This window comes from Glandiceps talaboti, chromosome 20, assembly GCF_964340395.1.
Source record: "Glandiceps talaboti chromosome 20, keGlaTala1.1, whole genome shotgun sequence".
NCBI classification, from domain to species: Eukaryota; Metazoa; Hemichordata; class Enteropneusta; family Spengelidae; genus Glandiceps; species Glandiceps talaboti.
In genome coordinates this window covers 11,834,868-11,857,310 of record NC_135568.1, presented here as the reverse complement: position 1 = coordinate 11,857,310, position 22,443 = coordinate 11,834,868, and the positions used below count along the sequence as shown (strand labels likewise).

The following is a 22,443-nucleotide window of genomic DNA, read 5'->3' as shown; positions in this document are numbered from 1 at the left end:
TTATCTTTTAAACATAGTAGCATGATCAAACATTTCATAAAAGACCTTACGTTTGATATGGAGAAATTGAATCACCCATGCATGTCTTTTCTAAATCCTTCAATGATAATACTAACCTGGAGTAGGTGCTTTCTCCACCAATGTCACAGTAAAGTTGGCTTTCACCTCTCCAAGGTCATTGGTAGCTTTACACACATATTTTCCAGCATCTTTAGGTTTGCTTTCTTTGATGGTGAAGACATGTTCATCAGTTTCTTTAAGATATGTAACAGTGTACTCCTTGCCTTCTGTACAGTGCTTCCATCCCTTGTACCAGGAAACAGTTGGAGTTGGAATACCCTTGACTTTGCATCGGATTTCAGCTGGTCGTTCTACAGGAAAAGATGTGGGAAAAATTTGTTTAAATATATATGTGTTCTTAGGTCAACAAGTTACCTCAAAGGATAGTAAATTTAAATTACGTTATTTACAAAGGTACGTTATAACACACATCAAGCAATTTAAGTCAGTAAAGAAAAGAGAGCTTTTCATCATGCCTGGTTGACGATCCAGAAAGAAAAAATCCGTAGAGGATCATCGACTAGAATATATTGAAAGTTCACTTGTTCTTTGTTGATCTATAAACTGATATATATTTTAGATCAAATAAATAATACAACTTACCTTTAACAGCTTCTGTGTCTTTAGGTTTCTCAACAAACTCAGGGGCACACTTAGCAGCTGAAATATACAAATGCCAACTTTTCAATGATTTGCTGTAATTTTTTCTCATCTGTAAACAACATTTATTGTTTGACAGATACATTTATCACTTCATTTCTAAACCCATTCTAAATACTCGACTTATACGTTTATTCATCAAGAATAAGACAACTCTAACAGGGAACTTGCAAACCCACCATGTTGAATGTTGCATCATGGGAAATGTTATAATAAATGCTAGTGAATTGGTAACAATACTGTTACATTGTTTGCAACCACGAATGATCAATTCATAGTCACCCTGACCATTGTGGAAGGTTTTTTTATCGGTAGCCTCAGATTAGGTATTACAATAACCACAGATAATCCAATAGTCCTTTGCATCTGAGCATGCTCAGTCTGGATTGCAAATCCCTATTATGCTGTACTCTACAAGGCCTGTGCATAAAGAGCATATCTTAAAAGCAGTATTTCTTTTGGTTGTATTTTCTTAGAAAAGTTATGATTTATATGAAACCTATTTTATATTTAGTGTATTTTTATCATGATTTAGTATTGCATTGTAAAGTTCTATATGTACATCTGTATGTATATTGTATATTTTTGTCTTCCTAATTGTTTGTGATGTTTAAACCAAGGCACACTTCTACTTGACTTTAAATTTGGTTTGGTTTAATAATAAAGTATTCTAATAAAACTATGAGACACCAGGAAAACGGTTAACCTTATCCCTAAATTAAAGTGTTAGCAACATAATTCTTATATCATAACACAAATGTTCATCTTGTCTTGCAGACTGTTTATGTTGCATGACATTGTTTACATGAGAACAATTTGAAATCGCAGTAAAACACCTTACCAAACCGCTACAACATATATTACCATTGATAATTAGCATACTGACAGTCATGTATTTTTATGATTTAAAAAATGTTTCATCTGTAATTATCCAAATACATAAAGGTCAGGCATGTTTCCATGAAGATCCATGTTATACAATAAGACAACTGAATCATAATATAAACAAAATAACTATGACTTACGCATAACAAAGAGTTCAGTTCTGCATGTATCTGATCCAACTTTGTTGACTGCTTTCACTTCATATTCACCTTCATCATCCATAGTCACTTCAGAAATTATCAACCTACAAATACCAACTTCTGTGTATTCAACAACATAATGATCGTCACTTTCAAGTTCAATGCCATCTAGATACCAGGTCACTTCTGGTCTGGGAGTACCTGTCACTTCACATTCAAACACAACACGTTGACGTTCTTCAACTTCTAGTTCTTTGGGTTTTCTCAAAAATACTGGAGGCTCAAGAGCTTCTTCAAGTGGTGTAATTTCCTTGCTCACTTCATGAGTACGGAAGGCTTCCTGAATCTTGACAGCTGCTTCTTCCAATTCCTTCTCAGCAACATCTATGTCCAAGACTTCACCTTCTTCCACTGGAGCTTCTTTAAGCTTGGCCTCTACCATGACTGGTTTGGGTTTCTCTTCTTCTGGTTTGATTTCCATTTCAAAGGTGATTTCTTCTGAAACAGGTTGTACAAATTCAAAATCAGCAGTCGTCACTTGTATGGTTTCTTCTGGCAATTTCATCTTTATTTCATACTCTACTTCCTGTTTCTCACGTTCTTCAACTTCAACCTGTATTTGAGCTGTTGCACGTGGGATTTCCAACACAACTTCAACCTTTTCTTCTTCTTTTGGTTTCTCAACAGGTACCTTGGCCTCCACAACAACAACTTCTTTCTCTTTGACAGGTTCTTCGACAGGTACAGCAGCTTCAATAACAATAACCTCTTTTGCTTCAATAGGTTCTTCCACTGGTATTACAGCTTCGACAACAACCACTTCCTTCTCTTTCACTGGTTCTTCAACAGGTTTTGCAACTTCCATAACAACGGTGACTTCATGTTTTTCAGTGGTATCTTCGATAGGAACCATAGCTTCAACTACAACCAATTCTTTTTCCTTCTTTGGTTCTTCAATAGGTTTAGCTGCCTCCATGACAACTGTGACTTCATGTTTTTCAGTGGTATCTTCGATAGGTATTACAGCTTCAACAACAACCATTTCTTTCTCTTTCTTTGGTTCTTCAATAGGTTTAACTGCTTCCATAACAACGGTGACTTCATGTTTTTCAGTGGTATCTTCGATAGGAACCATAGCTTCAACTACAACCAATTCTTTTTCCTTCTTTGGTTCTTCAATAGGTTTAGCTGCCTCCATGACAACTGTGACTTCGTGTTTTTCAATGGTATCTTCGATAGGTATTACAGCTTCAACAACAACCATTTCTTTCTCTTTCTTTGGTTCTTCAACAGGTTTAGCTGCTTCCATGACAATGACAACTTCTTTCTTCTCAGTGGTATCTTCAATAGGAACCACAGCCTCGACTACAACCATTTCTTTCTCTTTCTTTGGTTCTTCAATAGGTTTAGCTGCTTCCATGACAACGGTGACTTCGTGTTTTTCAGTGGTATCTTCAATAGGAACCACAGCCTCCACTACAACCATTTCTTTCTCCTTCTTTGGTTCTTCAACAGGTTTAGCTGCCTCCTTCACCTCTTGAACCTCAATTTGGACAACTTCTTCTGTCACAGGTTCAGGTTCAGGGATAGGTTCTGTTAAGAAAGGATATGACGTGTTTATAATCCAAGTGAAATAGCACCACAGGCAAGCAGACAGACAGACAGACAGACTGGCATGAATGCACAGCCAGGTCGAAAAACAGGCAGACAGGCACATACACACATACTGACATTGTATCACTACACCCTTATTTATCTTCAAGAGTGATTTCTAGTGTTCATGCTCATCCCTGATACTTTACATAATTAGTATGGAAAAATGAAAATGCATAAAACAAAGATGGAAATTTACAATTTGCTAATAAATGATGACAGTCAGACTGAATGAGAATTCATTTTTAACTCTGACTTTAAACTTTAAGATAACATATCAAATCTACTTGGTTTTCAAAACACTTTTCTTTCTCAAATTGTGTACATTGGAAATCAAGTAAGGCAGTTGATTCACAATATTGGAAACTGAAATGAAATCACTTTTCTGATCGAGAATAATAATAACAACCTTTACTTATCCAAATAAATTCAGAAATTTTGTTAAATGTCACCAAAAAGAGCAGTGCCCTAGTGTTGAAGAAACCGAAGTACCCAGGAAAACCTGCGTTGTTTGATAGGGTTAAAATGAGTATCATCCTTCTTACATATAGACCTGATTACTTTTAATCAAACCCAGCTGATGTTTGGTGAGTTCAAACTCAGACTGTAGAGGTTAGAGGTGTGCGAGCTAACCGCTCAGCTGCCAACAACCCAACAAAATACCATCTGTAACTCTTTGGACTTAACATTTACACCTCCGATAAATAAGATATGAAATACTAACCTGGAGTAGGTGCTTTCTCCACCAATGTCACAGTAAAGTTGGCTTTCACCTCTCCAAGGTCATTAGTAGCCTTACACACATATTTTCCAGCATCTTTAGGTTTGCTTTCTTTGATGGTGAAGACATGTTCATCAGTTTCTTTGAGATATGTAACAGTGTACTCCTTGCCTTCTGTACAGTGTTTCCATCCCTTGTACCAGGAAACAGTTGGAGTTGGAATACCCTTGACTTTGCATCGGATTTCAGCTGGACGTTCTGTGTGAGAAATGAGGAATGTCAAATAGAATATAATTTTTTTGTTGGTGAAGTATAATATGGAGTAGACTGTGAACTTTTTGAAAGTAAGATATGTTTTTGGTTGTGATAAAGTGTTCACCTTGAATTCTGTCACGAGGTCTGAGAAACCAGTAACACCTTCTGTAGCTGGTGATTAGAGAGCAGGAAGGGAGAATCTGGTGTTCAGAGGTTCTTTTATTACCAATTTCACTCCAAGTCAAATGGTTTGGAGTCAGATTTTTTTTTTCATCAAGAGGACAAATTTAAACTATATGAGAGCTTGGCACGCTTGTTACTTTGCTCATGGGGAATATTGCTCTGTACACTGGTCTGTAATCACACCGTGTCTTTCAAACCATTAACAATTCTATTCTTAGCTTTGTAATGCATACTTCAAATGTACACACAAAGTTTTACTTTCTTTGATTCGTAGTGACAAGTCCCAAAATGTCACTCATATTTTCCTCAGCTGAATAAAGAAAATTATGGGGGAATAATATATATTATAAGACATATCTGGCTCAACATACCTTTGACAGCATCTGTGTTTTCAGGTTCCTTCACAAACTCTGGGGCACACTTCGCAGCTAAAAGACAAAGAGAATTTGGCTTTTGAAATTTGCCTGCTTTTAACAATCAACCATGTTTTTAAAACCAAATTACTTGGCAAAAGCAATTACAAAAAAAGACATAAATAGTTATAAGGTACATGGTCAGATCAAAAGATCTTTTCAATCCAGAAAAAAATGTTATGGATTCTTGAATTGAATTTTCAAAGAAAGTAATTTCAAACGGCCGATAATTAATTGCAAAGATATCTATATTATCTGTATATTATAATATCAATTATGGGAAACTAAGAAATTATACTTACGCATAACAAAGAGTTCAGTTCTGCATGTATCTGATCCAACTTTGTTGACTGCTTTCACTTCATATTCACCTTCATCATCCATAGTCACTTCAGAAATTATCAACCTACAAATACCAACTTCTGTGTATTCGACAACATAATGATCATCACTTTCAAGTTCAATGCCATCTAGATACCAGGTCACTTCTGGTCTGGGAGTACCTGTCACTTCACATTCAAACACAACACGTTGGCGTTCTTCAACTTCTAGTTCTTTGGGTTTTCTCAAAAATACTGGAGGCTCAAGAGCTTCTTCAAGTGGTGCAATTTCCTTGCTCACTTCATGAGTACGGAAGGCTTCCTGAATCTTGGCAGCTGCTTCTTCCAATTCCTTCTCAGCAACATCTATGTCCAAGACTTCACCTTCTTCCACTGGAGCTTCTTTAAGCTTGGCCTCTACCAAGGCTAGTTTGGGTTTCTCTTCTGGTGTGACTTCCACTTCAAAGGTTATTTCTTCTGAAACTGGTTCTGCAAATTCAAGATCAGCAGTTGTAACTTGTATGGTTTCTTCTGGTACTCTCATTTTTATTTCAACTTCTTCTTTCATGGTTTCTTCAACTTCAACCTGTATTTGAACTGCTTCCAATACTTCGGGTTTCTCCTCAGGTTTGATTTCCAATTCAAAACTGACTTCCTCTGATGGTTTTTGCATCTCAACTTGAGTTGTAGTAACTAAAGTCACAACCTCCTCTTTTTTTGGTTCAGCTGTTTAAAAGAGAAAATGATTAAGATGAGTCAGACTTGGACATCATTAACAGCTTATGATGGCAACTCATGGAGAGATGACAAGTAACACATTAACAGCTTAAAATGATGGCAACTCAAGGAGAGGTGATAAGTGAAACATTAACAGCTTAAAATGATGGCAACTCATGGAGGTGACAAGTAAAACATTAACAGTTTCAAAGCAATGGCAACTCACGGAGAGGTGACAAGTAAACATTAGCAGCTTACAATGATGGGAACGCATGGAGAGGTGACAAGTAAACCATTAAAAGTTTCACAATGGCAACTCATAGAGAGGTGCAAAGCAAAACATTAACAGCTTCACAATGATTGCAACAAATGGAGAGGTGAAAAGCAGAGGGCAATTTCATAATTTTACCACTGATACTGCACAATATCTGAAACTTGGTCATGAATGGGTCAAGTACATCATTCAATTTCAATGTATGGTTGTAAGTTATTTCTTTCTTTTCTTTATGTAATAAGTTCTCATTGTCTCTCAGCAAAACACACCAATCTTTTCTGTGATTTATAGTACAGTATGTCAAAATGTTTTTTGATTTAGTCCAATGCTGAAGTGCCATGCTGTTAAAAAGTGGTGTGTATTAAAGTAGTACTTTAAATTACTCACGTTTCGGTTCCACAAAGAGATCAGCAGTGGATGTTGCTCTACCAAACTCATTCTCAGCTTTACAGAGGTATTCAGCATCATCATCTTTAGTAACCATGGGAATGATGAGCGTACAGTTTCCTTCATCATCAATAACAACAGTATAGTGAGGTCCTGGTGTTATTTCATCATCATCTTTGTACCAAGTCACTTTTGGCATTGGTTTTCCTGTCACTTTACACTCTAGTGTTGCTTGTTCTCCTTCAGGTACTTCCTGTTCAGTTAGCGGTTTCACAAACTTAGGTGGTTCACCAGTTGGTTTTTCAAGTTTCATTTCGAAACTCACTTCTTCCATGGATGGTTTGATTTCAAAGGTCTGTTCAGATAGTACTTCTGTCTTTTCAACTACTTGTACTGTCTCAACTGTTTCTCTTTCCACCTTGATTTCAACAGTTTCCTTTTGTACAGTGATTTCCTCAAGGGGTTCTAATTCAGCAAAGGAAGAAATTTTAGTTTACTACCTTGAATATATTTTCATTAACCAATCATAAGAACGTTGCCAGTGGGGGAAACATATTCAAAATGTATTCATAGTACTTGAAATGATAAAAAAAAATTGTTGGTTCATTGTCTTGTTTTCAAGGAAATTAAGACATTATTTGGAAGCCATTTTGATTTATTTTAGAACATTTTGACTCCTACTTGGAGGATCCATACCTTTTTCTTGATTTTAACTGAGGGTGGGTTAAAATTATGAGATCAGTAAAACTAATCCTTAAGGTACATGCTCTTCTTTAAAGTTATTTTAATAAACTGAAATGTTCAAGTAAGCATGACAGTGCTCAGTATTCTTGTTAGATTAAGGAAAACATAACTGGCTATTTTTCACATACCTTCTTCGACAACCAACTGTACGGAGCAAGTTGATTTGCCAACAGGATTAACAGCTTCAGCACTAATGCTTCCACTGTCTTCAGGGAATGCCTCTGGTAAAATGAGACTATACCCATCAACACCATCATGAGTAGTTTTGAAGATCTTATCATCCTTCACTGGTTGGTTGTTATGTAGCCATGTGACCACTGGTTTGGGTGTACCAATCACACGACATTTGAACTCTACTTTATCACCTTCAGTTACCACCTCACTCTTAGGTAGTTCGGTGAACTCTGGAGGTAGTGGTTCTAGGAAAACAGAAAATCTCCAGTTAATGTCAAACCTCTCACAAGTATCATAAATCCATTAATTGAAGCCATGTCTTTTACTGTTTTGAAAGGAATCAGCATGTACACTTTCCACAACAAGTACTTGGTTCTTTGTATTACTGACTAGGCAATACAAGCAGGCAAACCATGTCTTACATCTTTTGGTGTTTTCGATGATCAAATCAAAATGTACACCATCCAAAACAGGTACTAAGTTCTTCATTTACTGGCTAAGCAATCTGATCAACTTAAATGTGATTAAATTTGAAAATAAATTGTAGTAAAGTGACATCTGACCCTTTTTCTGTGACTGGCTTCAACTATGAGCATTGTTGTCAAAGAGGTGTAACCAAAAGTACAAGCTCTTGTTCATATACATCCTAAAAACTGACATTTTGACTGACTTATTATTTATGATTTGTTCTTTATACTAATGTTATCCTTCCAGAAAATTTCATGTTTTTCTTAACAGTTTTATATGTAATTTTTAAGTTTTATATTGATAATGGAATCAACTCGGATAATATCTTGTATTTTAAATAAGTCTACAGTGTTTTCCTTTTCCTGTAAATTTACTTTGTGTACATTTTATGTTTCATTTTAATTCATAATTTTCAAGTTTTGCATTGATAAATCAAATCAGATTAAATCAAATCAAACCATAATCTCATATTTTGTATTTGTCACCAGATTTATGTTTTAGTCAAATCCCTTTAGTAGTAGTAGTAGGTTGTCTTGGGGATTGTATTCTGTACAAGTTCTCAAATCTTAATGATCTTTTTTATTGTCTAATTCTTTATCAAACTTGATGAATGAAAATTAGAATTGATATCTTTTTATATATGATACACTGCCACCCAACTCCACCCCTAAACTCTTTCCATCCATAACAGAACACCTACATTTAAACATAACAGCATTTCTACAGATTCTCAATAAAAGGGCCCATCAACTTAATTTAGCCTAAAATCAAAAAACACTACCTGCATTTTGGCTTTCATTTTTCAACTCTTTCTTTAATCCTCATGTTACTTTATAACACTACAGTTTTTAATCTGTACTGAAATATCTCAGATAGGTCAAATTAACAATGAACAATAGCATATACTTTTGATTACACTAAATACAAGCTATAAACACCACATGCTTTTTCAACTTATTTGAAACATACATTGTATAACAAATTATAACTCATTTGAAATAAACAAAATAAAATAATAAAAATAAAGTGACTATTAATTTTTTTGTTCTTTTTTAAAACATACAAAAATAAAAATTTAAAAGTGTCCATTACAAGAACGTATGTGGTGTGATAATTCAAAAACACTTACAAGTGTGCATTGTTTGAACTTTGTTTTGTTAAAATTTACAGAAGAAAACCCCTAAAACTTGCATTTTTTTAATACCAAACGTAAACCTTACACCAAAGTGACACAATCAAAAATCTTAACACAAGAGAAAGAGAATGGTGCAGGGAGAGAAAGAGAGTAGTTGGAAATAGAAGTGTGTTGCCTGCAGTGTAGAAGTGTAGTGTAGTGTATTGTGAAATATAATGACTGTTGTTATGACGATGGCAAAGTTACCAGTTCTCTATCAAACATATGTGAATAAAAGAACTCAATTTTAAGAAAGTTAGGTAAATTTTTAAAACTTTACAAATCCATAGTCTTATATAACATTTCTTTTCTCTCATCAAAATGTAAAATCAGGTTTCAAAATTCCAACAAGCTAAAAAATAACATGTCAAATTTGGTTCATTGCAATTTGGCAAGAAAGTGATCTCGACAAAATAATACAAAGTTTGTCCACTATAACTTGGCAGAAAAATGATCATGACAAAATGATCCAAATTTTGTTCATTTAACTTGTTGCCATGATAACAGTCATTATATTGAAAGTAGACCCCACTCTGTTGAAAAACACAAAACAAAACTGTGACCTTGTAAACCATATTAGGGTAGAAGGTGACAATACAGTGACTTTAGGAATAGGAAATGAAGGGTGCATTATGATGTAGGGATCAACTGGAGAGAATTATGATGGCAGTAATCGGACATGAAGCTGCACAAAACAAGCATGATGGAAAGAATAGCTGATACTGTAATACACTTCACCTGTTGTTTGTGTAATGATGACATGACTGCAGGTCTGGTCCTGGGGTACTGGGGCAAGAAGATTACTACGAACACGATCTAATGCGGCATGCTCTGACACTTGATGATAAAGACATGAACTGCACATTATCTACATCTACGATGCATGATGCCATGGCAACAATCACACTGGTGTTAACATGTTTACATAGCATTGATTGCAAATTATGTCACGAGTATTCAAGCATGTCATCCTACTTGTTCGCATCTTGTCATTAATATGCAAATTACCATGTAATTTTAGTGTCGCTTGCAAATCATGTTATGAATATACAAATAATGACGTTTCAAGTCGTTTGCAAATGAAGTCATTAATATGCAAATTTAAACGTAGTTTAAATATGCATTCTGTGAATTTACAAATAAGTGATTTGAAATGATTTTTGTGATATTGGTATATCATATCATGAATATCCAAAATTACCACATTAAAGGTTTTTTTTATCTCAACATCTCTTTTACGGAATATGTAAATGGATATGATCATCATATGAAATTTAAAGTTCGATGAAAATGACATACAATGCTCTATACACTCATGACTCCTACAACATTGCTGCACACAGGTAAGGGTAAGCCAGCTCAAACTCATAAAATGAAACTGATGATCTTTAGTTAAACACGGTTATATCTGTAGGCTTTCATGTTTGGCATCAATACTGATAATTACAAGCAGACATGGCATTTCATACTTAGCATTAACCACAATCAATGCTATTATTTCGCAACACTAGCAACGTAATGTCACCTGATTCCAGCACGCTTGAAATATACACTCAACTCCACTGAACTCAGTCATGAAAGCATAAAACTGTAATTAGTGGATGAAACTAATGCAACAAAGTCATTCATTAGTTGTTAAGTTGTTGATGAAAACACACACTGAAATGATCTTTGATAAATCAGGATGATTGGTTAGATTGTTAGGTCAACAATCACTCATCAATAATGATATAATAATGTCAATATAGCAAGGTCAATAATGGTCAATATAGCACAGGTCAATAATGATTTAATGAGTCAATAAAGCACAGGTCAATATTCAATGTGAAAGGTCAATATCACACAAACTGGTCAATAATTGGCATTACACAACAGCTTAAATGTTTTAACTCACTCAAATATTATTGGTCCTTACTATTTGCAGTATATCAGCTCAGTTTGAAGTGATTGCCTCAGTGAATTGCAAAATATGAAAGTGGTTTATGAAAACAATAACATGACATGAAAATAAAACAACTTACACTGGTGAGTAATGATTACAATGTAATAAAGACAGTGATCATGTGAGATATTAATACGTACAGTCAGGTGTATATCATGAAGTGTTACCCTACGTATAATGCAATGACTGGTGATAGGTTCAGGGAAGCCAAATACATACAGTCATGTAGTATACCAAATCCAAGGTAATAACATTTGTTATTTCCCTGGAATAAAAGTTTGAATGACTGCACAATGATAAGCTTAGGGAAGGTAATAATCTATATAGGCTCATTGTCATATATTTTATTATTGCCCTGAAACAAATCGGGAATCATGAAGTAGAAGACAAGTACATACATAGTCACGAGGTAATAAATGTTGTTATCACCCTGAAATAAAACTATTATTAGTACATAACATATCATTTCAAACAACCACAAAAGAATCATTTGACAACTGTCTTATTGGGAACTGCAAATAAATGCACAAATTATATCAGCAGAATAAGTGAAAATCAGTAAAATATTCAGAAACGTTTTCTCCACTTACTTGTGACATTCAGGTCAACACGGGCTGTAGTTTCTCCTTCTTTGTTCTTGGCTTCAATTCTATAGATACCGGCATCCTCCTCTGTGATGTTATTGATTTCCAAGGTCAGGAAGTACATGTGAACATCAGCATACACACTGATGTGGACATGCTCGCTTTCCTCGATGAGTTTTTCATTGTGGTACCATACCACGTAAGGTCTTGGAGCTGCAATCAGTTTAAACTCAAATGCTACTTGTGGATGTCCAACATCAACCTCCTGTGGTTTTGCTACTTCCATGAAAGCTGGTTTGATTCCTTCTGGCTCTTCAACAGTTGATTCCCTGAAAAAAAGAAACACTTCCACAGTTAGATGCCATGGTTCTACTATATTTTCATGGATTTAAAAGGGGCTACCTTTGACAGGGAATAATTTGCAGTGGTAATAAATACTCACTTAGTACAGCTTTTACATTTAGATGCCATGGTTCTACTACTACATTTTCATGGATTCAAAAGAAGCTTCTTTGACAGGGAATAATTTGGAGGTGTGATAAATACTTGGCTAGTTCATTTTTAAGAAACATGTCTAAAAAAATTAATTGCCTAGAATCCCTATATAGCAAACTCTATTCCAAGGTAGAAGATAATCTCAAATATATATTAATAAATATGACATCTAAATTTCCTACCTGGACAGGCTTCTTCTTGAGACTGGTGTTTCAATGCTCTCAGCATCTGACAGGCATACTGTAATTTTAGACACAAACCAAAAATTAGTGCTCAATACTTGGCCACTGTAGTAAACCCCTGGTGATGCCAGTGAGCAGTATGTGAAGGCTTGCAATGGAGGTTTGTTTACATTTATTCAGCAGTAAGCCACTCCTCAATTAAATCCTGTTATGTTCAGTAAGACAGTGTCATAATATATCAAGCACAAAAACATCCTCAACTTGCCAATTTTTGATCATAAATGTGCAGATGTCATAAACAGATTTCTGGCTAATGTATCCTGACATAGCTACAATACGTGTAATTATGCGAGAATGAATATCAATGTTCAAGGACTCTGGGTTCACAGTTAGCCATAATGATGGTGATGAGAAATCAGAGAAAATATGGGATTTGCTTTACAAGAACTTTTTGGACTCTCTGAGTTGAAATTTTCATTAGTAATATGTAATCATATTTACCTTCTACAAGCAGCTCTGCACTACTGGAAGCCATACCAGCTTTGTTCTTGGCACAACAAGTATATTTGCCGGAGTCTTCAGGGAAGACTTCCTTGATGGTAAGTTTACAAAGACTGCCGTCATATTCCACAATGAAGTCATCAGATATTGGGATCATTGTGCTTTGTCTATACCATGCAATAGAAGGCTTAGGATTACCCTCAACACGGCATTTCAATGTCACTGGATGACCATCTTTACCTCGGGTAGTATTCAACTTTTCTACAAAGTGTGGTGGGATCAGTTCACCTTCAAATGGTTCATCTGCAGAAGAGGGAATAAACACATTTGAAGTTCTGTGGTTGTCCAATATATATTATACATTTATTGCCTGGATATGAGGGCACTAGTAGACGTTTATTGCCACACGGGCTGTTATGTAGTAGCAACTATCTACAGAAATATTATACATTTATCGCCTGGCTATGAGGGCACTAGTAGACATTTATTACCATGAGGGATGTTATGTAGCAACCATTTCCCAAGGGTGAAAGCCGAGGGAAATAGTCACTATATTACAACATGAGGGGTAACATGACATATATTAGTGCCCAAATAAAGCCAGGCAATAAACATTTTATAAAACATTTCATTCTCAGACATATATTCTTTGTATAGTCTTGACAAACATAAAGTATCACATCTCAATCGATATGTAAAATCATCATGTTCAATTTCACTTAGTTGCATGATGATTAAGCTACTTCATGCAAAAGTGTCTTGTTCATAAATCATCTAAATTTTTGCTTGGAAATAAAGTTGTCTTTGAGCATCCTTAGTTAATGGCTAAGTTGTCATAGTTTGAAACACCATACACATGTGTGAAATGGAAGTTACGATTTAAGTGAAGTCTGTCATTAAATTCACTTTATAGATTAGAAAACATCTGTGAAATAAATGACAATTTGATAAAAATGAAACTTTTATTATATCAAGATGCTTACCAGGTCCTTCAGGTAATGAAGCTAAATTTTCAGCAAGTTGATCTTTAAGATGTTGTTCATACATCTCCAGTGTCTCCAGGTAAGATCCAGGTACCCATCCTTCCTCACCATTAGGTCTTCGTACCAACCACCAGTCTCCGTGGTCACGGTCTATCACAGTCAACTCTTCTCCTTCTCTAAGAGACATGACTTCATCTGTCTCTGCCAAGTAGTTGCCAATGGCAACATATGCAGATGTCACAGTGATTTCCTTTTTCTCTTCTTGCTCTTTTTCTGTGAATAAATGGATCATTAAAAATATTACATATCTCTTCCTCCAAGTGGGTCATCTCGTACACATTTCAGGCTATATACATGTATTCAAAATCGATGTGAAACAGATTTTACGCCTTAGCTATCCATACACTAAACTAACAATATTTTTTGTTGTTGACAATTCTATTATCAGTGTTTTTAATCATGTCTGTACAACTTAATTTTACACCACAAGATATTTTCAGTAGTAGACATAGCATTCTTTCATCTTGTGAGCTGTATATCCTCATCACATTCTGTTATAAATTTTTTACATTTATATGTGGCAATAAAGTCATCATTACAAAATGTAATTCACCAACTTATCATTATTATTATCATCAAATACATATTATTCTTGTATTCAAAGTCAATGATAACCACAGCTGAAATAGAGCATCATGTCACAAAATGATCACATTCAAGACATCTTACCTTCTGTCACCTCTAGTTCTTTCACAGATACTTCCACCTCCTAGAGTAAGAAAACAGCACCACAACACAAAAGATTACATGATAGTTTATATATACAATGTAAATACACATACCATGCTAATATCATGATGATGCAATTCACTGATCCTGACATACTGTCCTCTCACACAACACAGCTGATACATCTACCATTACAAGATTGATAGAGCAAACACATGCAAAGAAGTAGTTTCTTTTTACCAAAAGGGTTAACATTACCTTAGTAGGATGCTCTATGACAGTGGTTTTTATTGTTCTCACTATCATTTCTTTACCCTCGGGAGTTCTGGTGATTTCCAGCACTTCCTCTTGTATAGTTTCAGGTCCTTGAACTTTTGTTACTCTCTAAACAGTAATTATCGACATTGGTAACCTATGCTACTAGATGGTTAGGGTGCCAGTGCAAAGTGCTACAAAATGTTCACACTTTGTCTTAGTCTCGAATGCCAGGCCTCCATCTGCCACTATGTATGTTAACTTAGGAATGTGCTTTAAGCAAACATCAGATTTCACTTCTGACAGGACTTGGGAAAACTACTTCTAATTCTAGTTAGCGCCTGTGCAAAACTAGATTAAATTCTGAACAGAGTTTGTGCAAATCCAGTTTTAATTCAGGGCATAGACTGTACAAATCCAGACTCTAATTTGACAAAACCAGATTAAATCCTGCAGACGCAGCACAATTTATGCCAAATTTCTGTCTGGTCTGAGCCAACCAGAATTAAGAAAACTCTGCTTTAGCAAAGTGCTGCCATCAAATGTGCACGGGTTCTTTACTTTTGCCTATATCTTCAAATCATATGTGCTGGGGTTTTCCCTTTTGCCTATATCTTCAAATATGCAGGGGGGTTTTCACTTAGAACTTCTCCTAGTGTATGATCCATGGTTATGTAGTATACAGTTTTTGTAAATTATATTAATGCGAATTATTCTGAAATTCAAATGTAATGATCATCAGATGTTATCAATAGATATATGTTTGTGGACCATGGACCATACACTATACAAAGTGTGCAGATCTACTTTATGAGACTGGCAGTGAGACTACCCTTGACAATGTTAGTATTAGAGTTGAATTAACTGATAGACAGTTAATCCCATTCCATTTATTCCCTATTTATAAAGAATTAGTCGTCCATACAGCAAAGGCAACACACCATACCATTACAAAACCCATTATTGCAGTAAGTGTTGTGAATAGAACTTTTAATTTACGTGCATACAGAGTGAGGTCATATTTTTATCATGCTAAATAACATGTATCAAAGTAAAATGTGATTTGTTTGGGTCTGTATGTTTGTTCAAAATAAAGTATAAAAGAAACATGTTTTGGTCTGTTTGTCTTATCAAACCAAAAATTAAATTTAAAAAAAAAGTATTCCATTTAGTCTGTTTGTATGAACTGAACATAAAATAAAATCATATAAAAAATATTCCACATTGTGGTGCATTTTGGTCTGTTTGTCTGAAATGAACATAAAATCAAATTTAAAAAAAAAAATATTCCACAATGCGGTGCATTTTAATCTGTTGTCTGATCAAAGCATAAAAAAAAAGTATTTGATATATTTTTAACCATCATTCCAGCCTGTGATATTTACATGGTATATCAGCTTAGCTGCATAGCAGTTTAATCTACTTTTCACTTTTTTCTTTGTTTGTTCTCCAAGACCTAACAAGTCACAACAGTTACTGCATTTTCACACGGTTAATACATTTAGTATACCTTTATGGGTACAGCTTTTTCCTCAACTACAATCGTTTTCATGACTGTAACTTCTTCTTTGACGGTTTCTTCTGTTTCTACCTTGACTTCTTCCTTGATCTCTTCTTTCTCCGAAGGTTGTTCTGTAAATTAAAGTCATCAAAATCATGTTTTCGTGTCATGATGAGTTCCCACATATTTCAAGTTCAAGGATAAGCCACTGCTAATTACTCGGGATACAGAATATCAAATTTGAGAGATTTACATTCACCCTGAATGTAAACAGAAGTGCAATAAAGAGGAAATAATTTGTACTGAAAAACTGAGGCAGCAAAGGTATAGAAAAGTTAAAAAAAACTATACATCAGTTTTCTCTTAGACAATGTTATTGTCCTTCCTTGCAAGAACCATGGTACCAGTAATTTTTAATTTCAGAAAATACAAGTATATAAAAAAGCATAATACAGTGTCCTCTCTAAGGTTCATTTACACTCTAGTTGGGAACAAGACACACTGCATATGAAAGGTGTCAATTTAGTGCTGCACCCACAACACTTTGACATCTTGGTCTACCCCTCATATGACAACCAGTGTGATTGCCATACTATTTAATGACCAAATTACATGTTACCTATACTCTCAAAGTGTCAAAAGAACCTTAGATAGTACACTGGTAAAATAAATCTAGGGAGAAATAGAGAAAAAATATTAAGGAAATTTTCATGATTGGAGCAAGCAGAGAGAGAATCTATTATAGTCACTACATAGATAGATGATTTGCAGTTGCATGGCAAGAACACTTGATCTACACAGCTAGCATAAAGCATGCTATAGAATACATAACATATGATCTGATAATCATGCCAGGCATTTGGGATTTCCGTTGACTCTCAGTGACAAAACAAAAGGTCTCATGCTCATTCTTTGTGTGTGCAATATTGGCTAGCTAGACACAGCTTCAAAGCATACTGATCTATTTTTTGATGGGTTTGATGAAGATGTACATGTACAACGATCCTGCTAATAAAGGTTCTCCCTCAATGACAATGGTATTACCATTGAAAATTTAAATAACAAACTACATTGTCATAGTGACAAATCACCTGTTGGAATAAACCACTATGCAGTGACCTATAGGGAGAACCATTGTACATGTATGTGCATGAGCATAGCTATATCTGTCATCATGCTTCTTGGTGTTGAATCTCTTAACCATGCTATGTATCTAATTCATTTATAGGACCATGAATGATGAGGGACCAGCATGATGACAAAGGTGAGTACACCCCTGTGTGTACGTGTCATTCACTTTGGCATACCTCTACTTATGTGTGTATGATGAAGCAAGCAACGTTCTGTACTTTTTGATGAATGAGATCTACTACTTAACATATCGCAAGATGATGCTTGATGGATGGATGCTTGCTTTCTGATTCAAATGATTATTCAAACCTTTGACATTCAATGTAGCTGAGGTAGAAGCACTCCCTGCTGGGTTAGTGGCTTTGCATTCAAACTGTCCAGCATCTTCAGGAACAACTTCGTCAAGTGTGATTGAGCACACACCATCATCATATGTAGCCACAAATTCAGGATATGTTTCAAGGTCTTCACCATCACGGAACCATTTGATTTCTGGTTCTGGATTACAGTCAACTTCACATGTCATCTTGAGAGGTTCACCATCCATAACTGTTATTGACTTCAAAGGCTTAATAAAGGTTGGAGGTATAAGGTATCGTACTTCCTTCACAATTGCAACTTTTTCTGGGACAACCTCCTCAATCTTTATTGTCTGAGGAGCAGTACCAGAATCTTCATCAATGGACACTTCAAAAGAGATTTGCTCTGGCAATTTAGGTGCTTCTTCAAAATCTACTTCTGTTGTAGATACTTCATGTGTTGGTTTCTCTTCAACTGATTTTGGAATTTCAAAAGTGACTTCTGAATGTGTTATTTCCTCAATCACAATTTTCTCTGGAGCTGTATCAGTATCTTCATCAATTGACACTTCAAAAGAGATTTGCTCTGGCAATTTAGGTGCTTCTTTAAAATCTACTTCTGCTGTAGATACTTCATGAGTCGGTTTCTCTTCATCTGGTTTTGGAATTTCAAAAGTGACTTCTGAATGTGTTATTTCCTCAATTACAATTTTCTCTGGAGCTGTATCGGAATCTTCATCAATGGACACTTCAAAAGAGATTTGCTCTGGCAATTTTGGTGGTTCTTCAAAGTCTACTTCTGCTGTAGATACTTCATAAGAGGGTGTTTTCTCTTCATCTGGTTTTGGAATTTCAAAAGTGACTTCTGAATGTGTTGTTATTTCCTCAATTTTAACTGTTTGTGGAGCTGTGTCAGAATCTTCATCAATGGACACTTCAAAAGAGATTTGCTCTGGCAATTTAGGTGCTTCTTCAAAATCTACTTCTGCTGTAGATACTTCATAAGAGGGCGTTTTCTCTTCATCTGGTTTTGGAATTTCAAAAGTGACTTCAGAATGTGTTGTTATTTCCTCAATTTTAACTGTTTGATGGGCTGTGTCGGAATCTTCATCAATTGACACTTCAAAAGAGATTTGTTCTGGCAATTTAGGTGCTTCTTCAAAATCTACTTCTGCTGTAGATACTTCATGTGTTGGTTTCTCTTCATCTGGTATTGGAATTTCAAACGTGACTTCTGGCTGTGTTGTTATTTCCTCAATCACAATTTTCTCTGGAGCTGTATCAGAATCTTCATCAATTGACACTTCAAAAGAGATTTGCTCTGGCAATTTAGGTGCTTTTTCAAAATCTACTTCTGCTGTAGATACTTCATGAGTTGGTTTCTCTTCATCTGGTTTTGGAATTTCAAAAGTGACTTCTGAATGTGTTGTTATTTCCTCAATCACAATTTTCTCTGGAGCTGTATCGGTATCTTCATCAATTGACACTTCAAAAGAGATTTGCTCTGGCAATTTAGGTGCTTCTTCAAAATCTACTTCTGCTGTAGATACTTCGTGTGTTGGTTTCTCTTCATCTGGTATTGGAATTTCAAAAGTGACTTCTGAATGTGTTATTTCCTCAATTACAATTTTCTCTGGAGCTGTATCGGAATCTTCATCAATTGACACTTCAAAAGAGATTTGCTCTGGCAATTTAGGTGCTTCTTTAAAATCTACTTCTGCTGTAGATACTTCATGTGTTGGTTTCTCTTCAACTGGTTTTGGAATTTCAAAAGTGACTTCTGAATGTGTTATTTCCTCAATCACAATTTTCTCTGGAGCTGTATCAGAATCTTCTTCAATTGACACTTCAAAAGAGATTTGCTCTGGCAATTTAGGTGCTTCTTCAAAATCTACTTCTGCTGTAGATACTTCATGAGTCGGTTTCTCTTCATCTGGTTTTGGAATTTCAAAAGTGACTTGTGAATGTGTTGTTATTTCCTCAATCACAATTTTCTCTGGAGCTGTATCAGAATCTTCATCAATTGACACTTCAAAAGAGATTTGCTCTGGCAATTTAGGTGCTTTTTCAAAATCTACTTCTGCTGTAGATACTTCATGAGTCGGTTTCTCTTCATCTGGTTTTGGAATTTCAAAAGTGACTTCTGAATGTGTTGTTATTTCCTCAATCACAATTTTCTCTGGAGCTGTATCAGTATCTTCATCAATTGACACTTCAAAGGAGATTTGCTCTGGCAATTTAGGTGCTTCTTCAAAATCTACTTCTGTTGTAGATACTTCATGTGTTGGTTTCTCTTCATCTGGTTTTGGAATTTTGACTTCTGAAGGTTTCGTTATTTCCTTAATTGTAACTGTCTGAGGAGCCTTGTCTGATTCTTCATCAATGGACACTTGAAATGAGATTTGCTCAAGCGGTTTTGGTGATTCTTTGAAATCTACTTCCACTGTTGACACTTCATGAGACGGTTTCTCCTCATCTGATTCAGGAACTGCATAAGTAACCTCTGAGTGTGTTGTTACTTCTGAAATATGCATAGTTTCTTCAGGAGTTTTAACATCCTTTTCAGGTAATGTGATCACATAAGAAACCTTTGTGGTTTCCTCATGTACAATCGAATCTTCTTCCTCCTGTAAAGGCTCATAGTCTTTCTCAATGTCAGGCACAGTGACTTCTGGAAGAACGTACACAACTTCAGTTACCTCTTCTGTGGTCTCTTCATGTACAATCGAATCGTCTTCTGCTTGCAATGGCTCATACTCTTTCTTAATGTCAGTCACAGTGGCTTCAGGTAGGACATACACAACTTCAGTTACTTCCTCCTCTTCAGACATTACTTCAATAACTCGGAATTCCTCAGGTTGTTCAAGAGGCACTTGAACTGTTATTTCCTTGGGCAGTTTAAGAGGTTTCTCAGCAGTGTAGTCTGCCTTCACTGACTCTGGTAACTTATCCACAGGTGTAAGTGGTTCCATACTGACGACAGGTTGTTCTTCATCTGTGGGTGTGCTGATATCAAACTTGAGTACAACCTCTTCAGGGAGACGCGCTTTCTGCTCAACATCAATGTCAACCCTTTGCACTTCACTTGGTAGTTCTCTCTGTGACCTCAGCAACACCTCTTGTTCTGCCATAATTGGTTCTGACTCCTCTGATGAAATCTCCTCCTCAGAAAACTCCTCACTAGGTACATCTTTTCGTTCTTCCTCTGGCTTCTTAAGGTCAAGGTGGAGTTCAATCACTTCTGGTAACCTTGGAGCCGTGTCCGTGGCAAACTCTAACTGGGATACTTCTGTTTTATCATCTTCACTGGGGATCTCTGCATCCTTTTGTAGTGTCATCTTTGCTAAAGTGGTTTCTGTTGGTTTATCAATTTGCACTTGAAACTCAATTTCATCTGGAAGTCTGGTAACTTCATCAAGGTCCATCTCAAGCAATGATGTTTCTCTGAGTGTTTCATCTTCTGGTTCAGGCTCAGAACTTACACATGGCATTAGTTCAGGATGACTCTCAGAAATATCTTCTGGTGTTATTTCAAATTGTACCTCTTCAGGTAATAATGATGGCCTCTCCACCCTCATCTCTGAGGTTGAGATGTCGCTGTCATCAGGTCTTGGAATTTCAATACTTTCAATAGAGTATCTAACATCACCCATTTCTAGATGAAGTTCAACTTCACTTGGTAATTGAAATGGTTGGTCTATATCAAACTCAGACATTGACACCTCAGTGAGTGTGTCATCTGCCACTGATTCAGAAGTGGTTGAGGTAGTTGTCGCTGTTTCATCTATAGGTTCACCAGGTAATGGCTCCTCCTCAGATATATCAATTTCTAAATTTAATCAAAGTTACTATCACGCAATGCACAGACTACTGCCTTCAAAACATGAAACACTCAAAACTCATTGCTAACACAGACTTGAAATAGGTTAGTTGAACAAGCATTCTTGGACTCTAAAAATATCAATTCAATGCACAAAATGTTCCACACCAAAATTCTTTTGAATATCCAACCACTTGACAAGCAAAATGTTTTATCAATATACAGTTGAGATATTCGAATTGGGAAATAATGTTTTCTCGACGTGGCTAAGCCTCAAGAGTATATTGTCCATGGCTCAAGCATCAATAGGATAGTAAAATATAGTTACATATTATATATAGTTATATAGTTACAGTAAATTGGACTATATCTTACTGTCCAGTTTAACCTCTAATTTATTTTGCATACATCATGAAGAAAAGGAAGAAAGTAAAGTCATTAACCAATTTTTCACAAGTTGTTGGATATCAAAAGTCCATTCTCAGTGCATTCTTGTCTTTCTTCATGACCTGGAATACTATTATAAATGGACCTATTATTCCATTTGCTAATTGCGTTTCGGACAAACTGTCATCATTAATCTGCTCATTTACTCACAAAAAATATGTAGGCATTCTATTCAGCAATAGTTACTCTTATTTCCATTGCAATCTATCAATGGTGAAACACCTTCTTTAGATTATTGAAACACCTTTTTGAAGATAGTTTAATGAGTTATTTAATTTGTTGAAATGCCAGTTAAGGCATAAGTTAAAGTCTGACTAAAACAGAAGTGTATTAAGTGATTTTTAAA

General features: G+C 35.5%; 1 protein-coding gene across 1 annotated transcript in view; it reads right to left on the bottom strand.

The window, feature by feature from the left end:
* Nucleotides 1-22,443, bottom strand: part of LOC144450678 (titin-like) — a 450,019-nt gene that overhangs the window by 273,059 nt on the left and 154,517 nt on the right. Inside the window, exons 72-87 of the mRNA XM_078141331.1 lie at nucleotides 17,841-21,659; nucleotides 16,410-16,531; nucleotides 14,903-15,028; nucleotides 14,645-14,684; nucleotides 13,916-14,188; nucleotides 12,933-13,235; nucleotides 12,432-12,489; nucleotides 11,761-12,083; nucleotides 7,541-7,831; nucleotides 6,669-7,133; nucleotides 5,273-6,016; nucleotides 4,929-4,985; nucleotides 4,123-4,377; nucleotides 1,746-3,338; nucleotides 664-720; nucleotides 117-371 (exon numbers count right to left, since the gene is read on the bottom strand). Coding sequence (XP_077997457.1) covers nucleotides 117-371; nucleotides 664-720; nucleotides 1,746-3,338; nucleotides 4,123-4,377; nucleotides 4,929-4,985; nucleotides 5,273-6,016; nucleotides 6,669-7,133; nucleotides 7,541-7,831; nucleotides 11,761-12,083; nucleotides 12,432-12,489; nucleotides 12,933-13,235; nucleotides 13,916-14,188; nucleotides 14,645-14,684; nucleotides 14,903-15,028; nucleotides 16,410-16,531; nucleotides 17,841-21,659 — 8,781 coding nt within the window. The remainder of the gene's footprint in view (nucleotides 1-116; nucleotides 372-663; nucleotides 721-1,745; nucleotides 3,339-4,122; nucleotides 4,378-4,928; nucleotides 4,986-5,272; nucleotides 6,017-6,668; nucleotides 7,134-7,540; nucleotides 7,832-11,760; nucleotides 12,084-12,431; nucleotides 12,490-12,932; nucleotides 13,236-13,915; nucleotides 14,189-14,644; nucleotides 14,685-14,902; nucleotides 15,029-16,409; nucleotides 16,532-17,840; nucleotides 21,660-22,443) is intronic.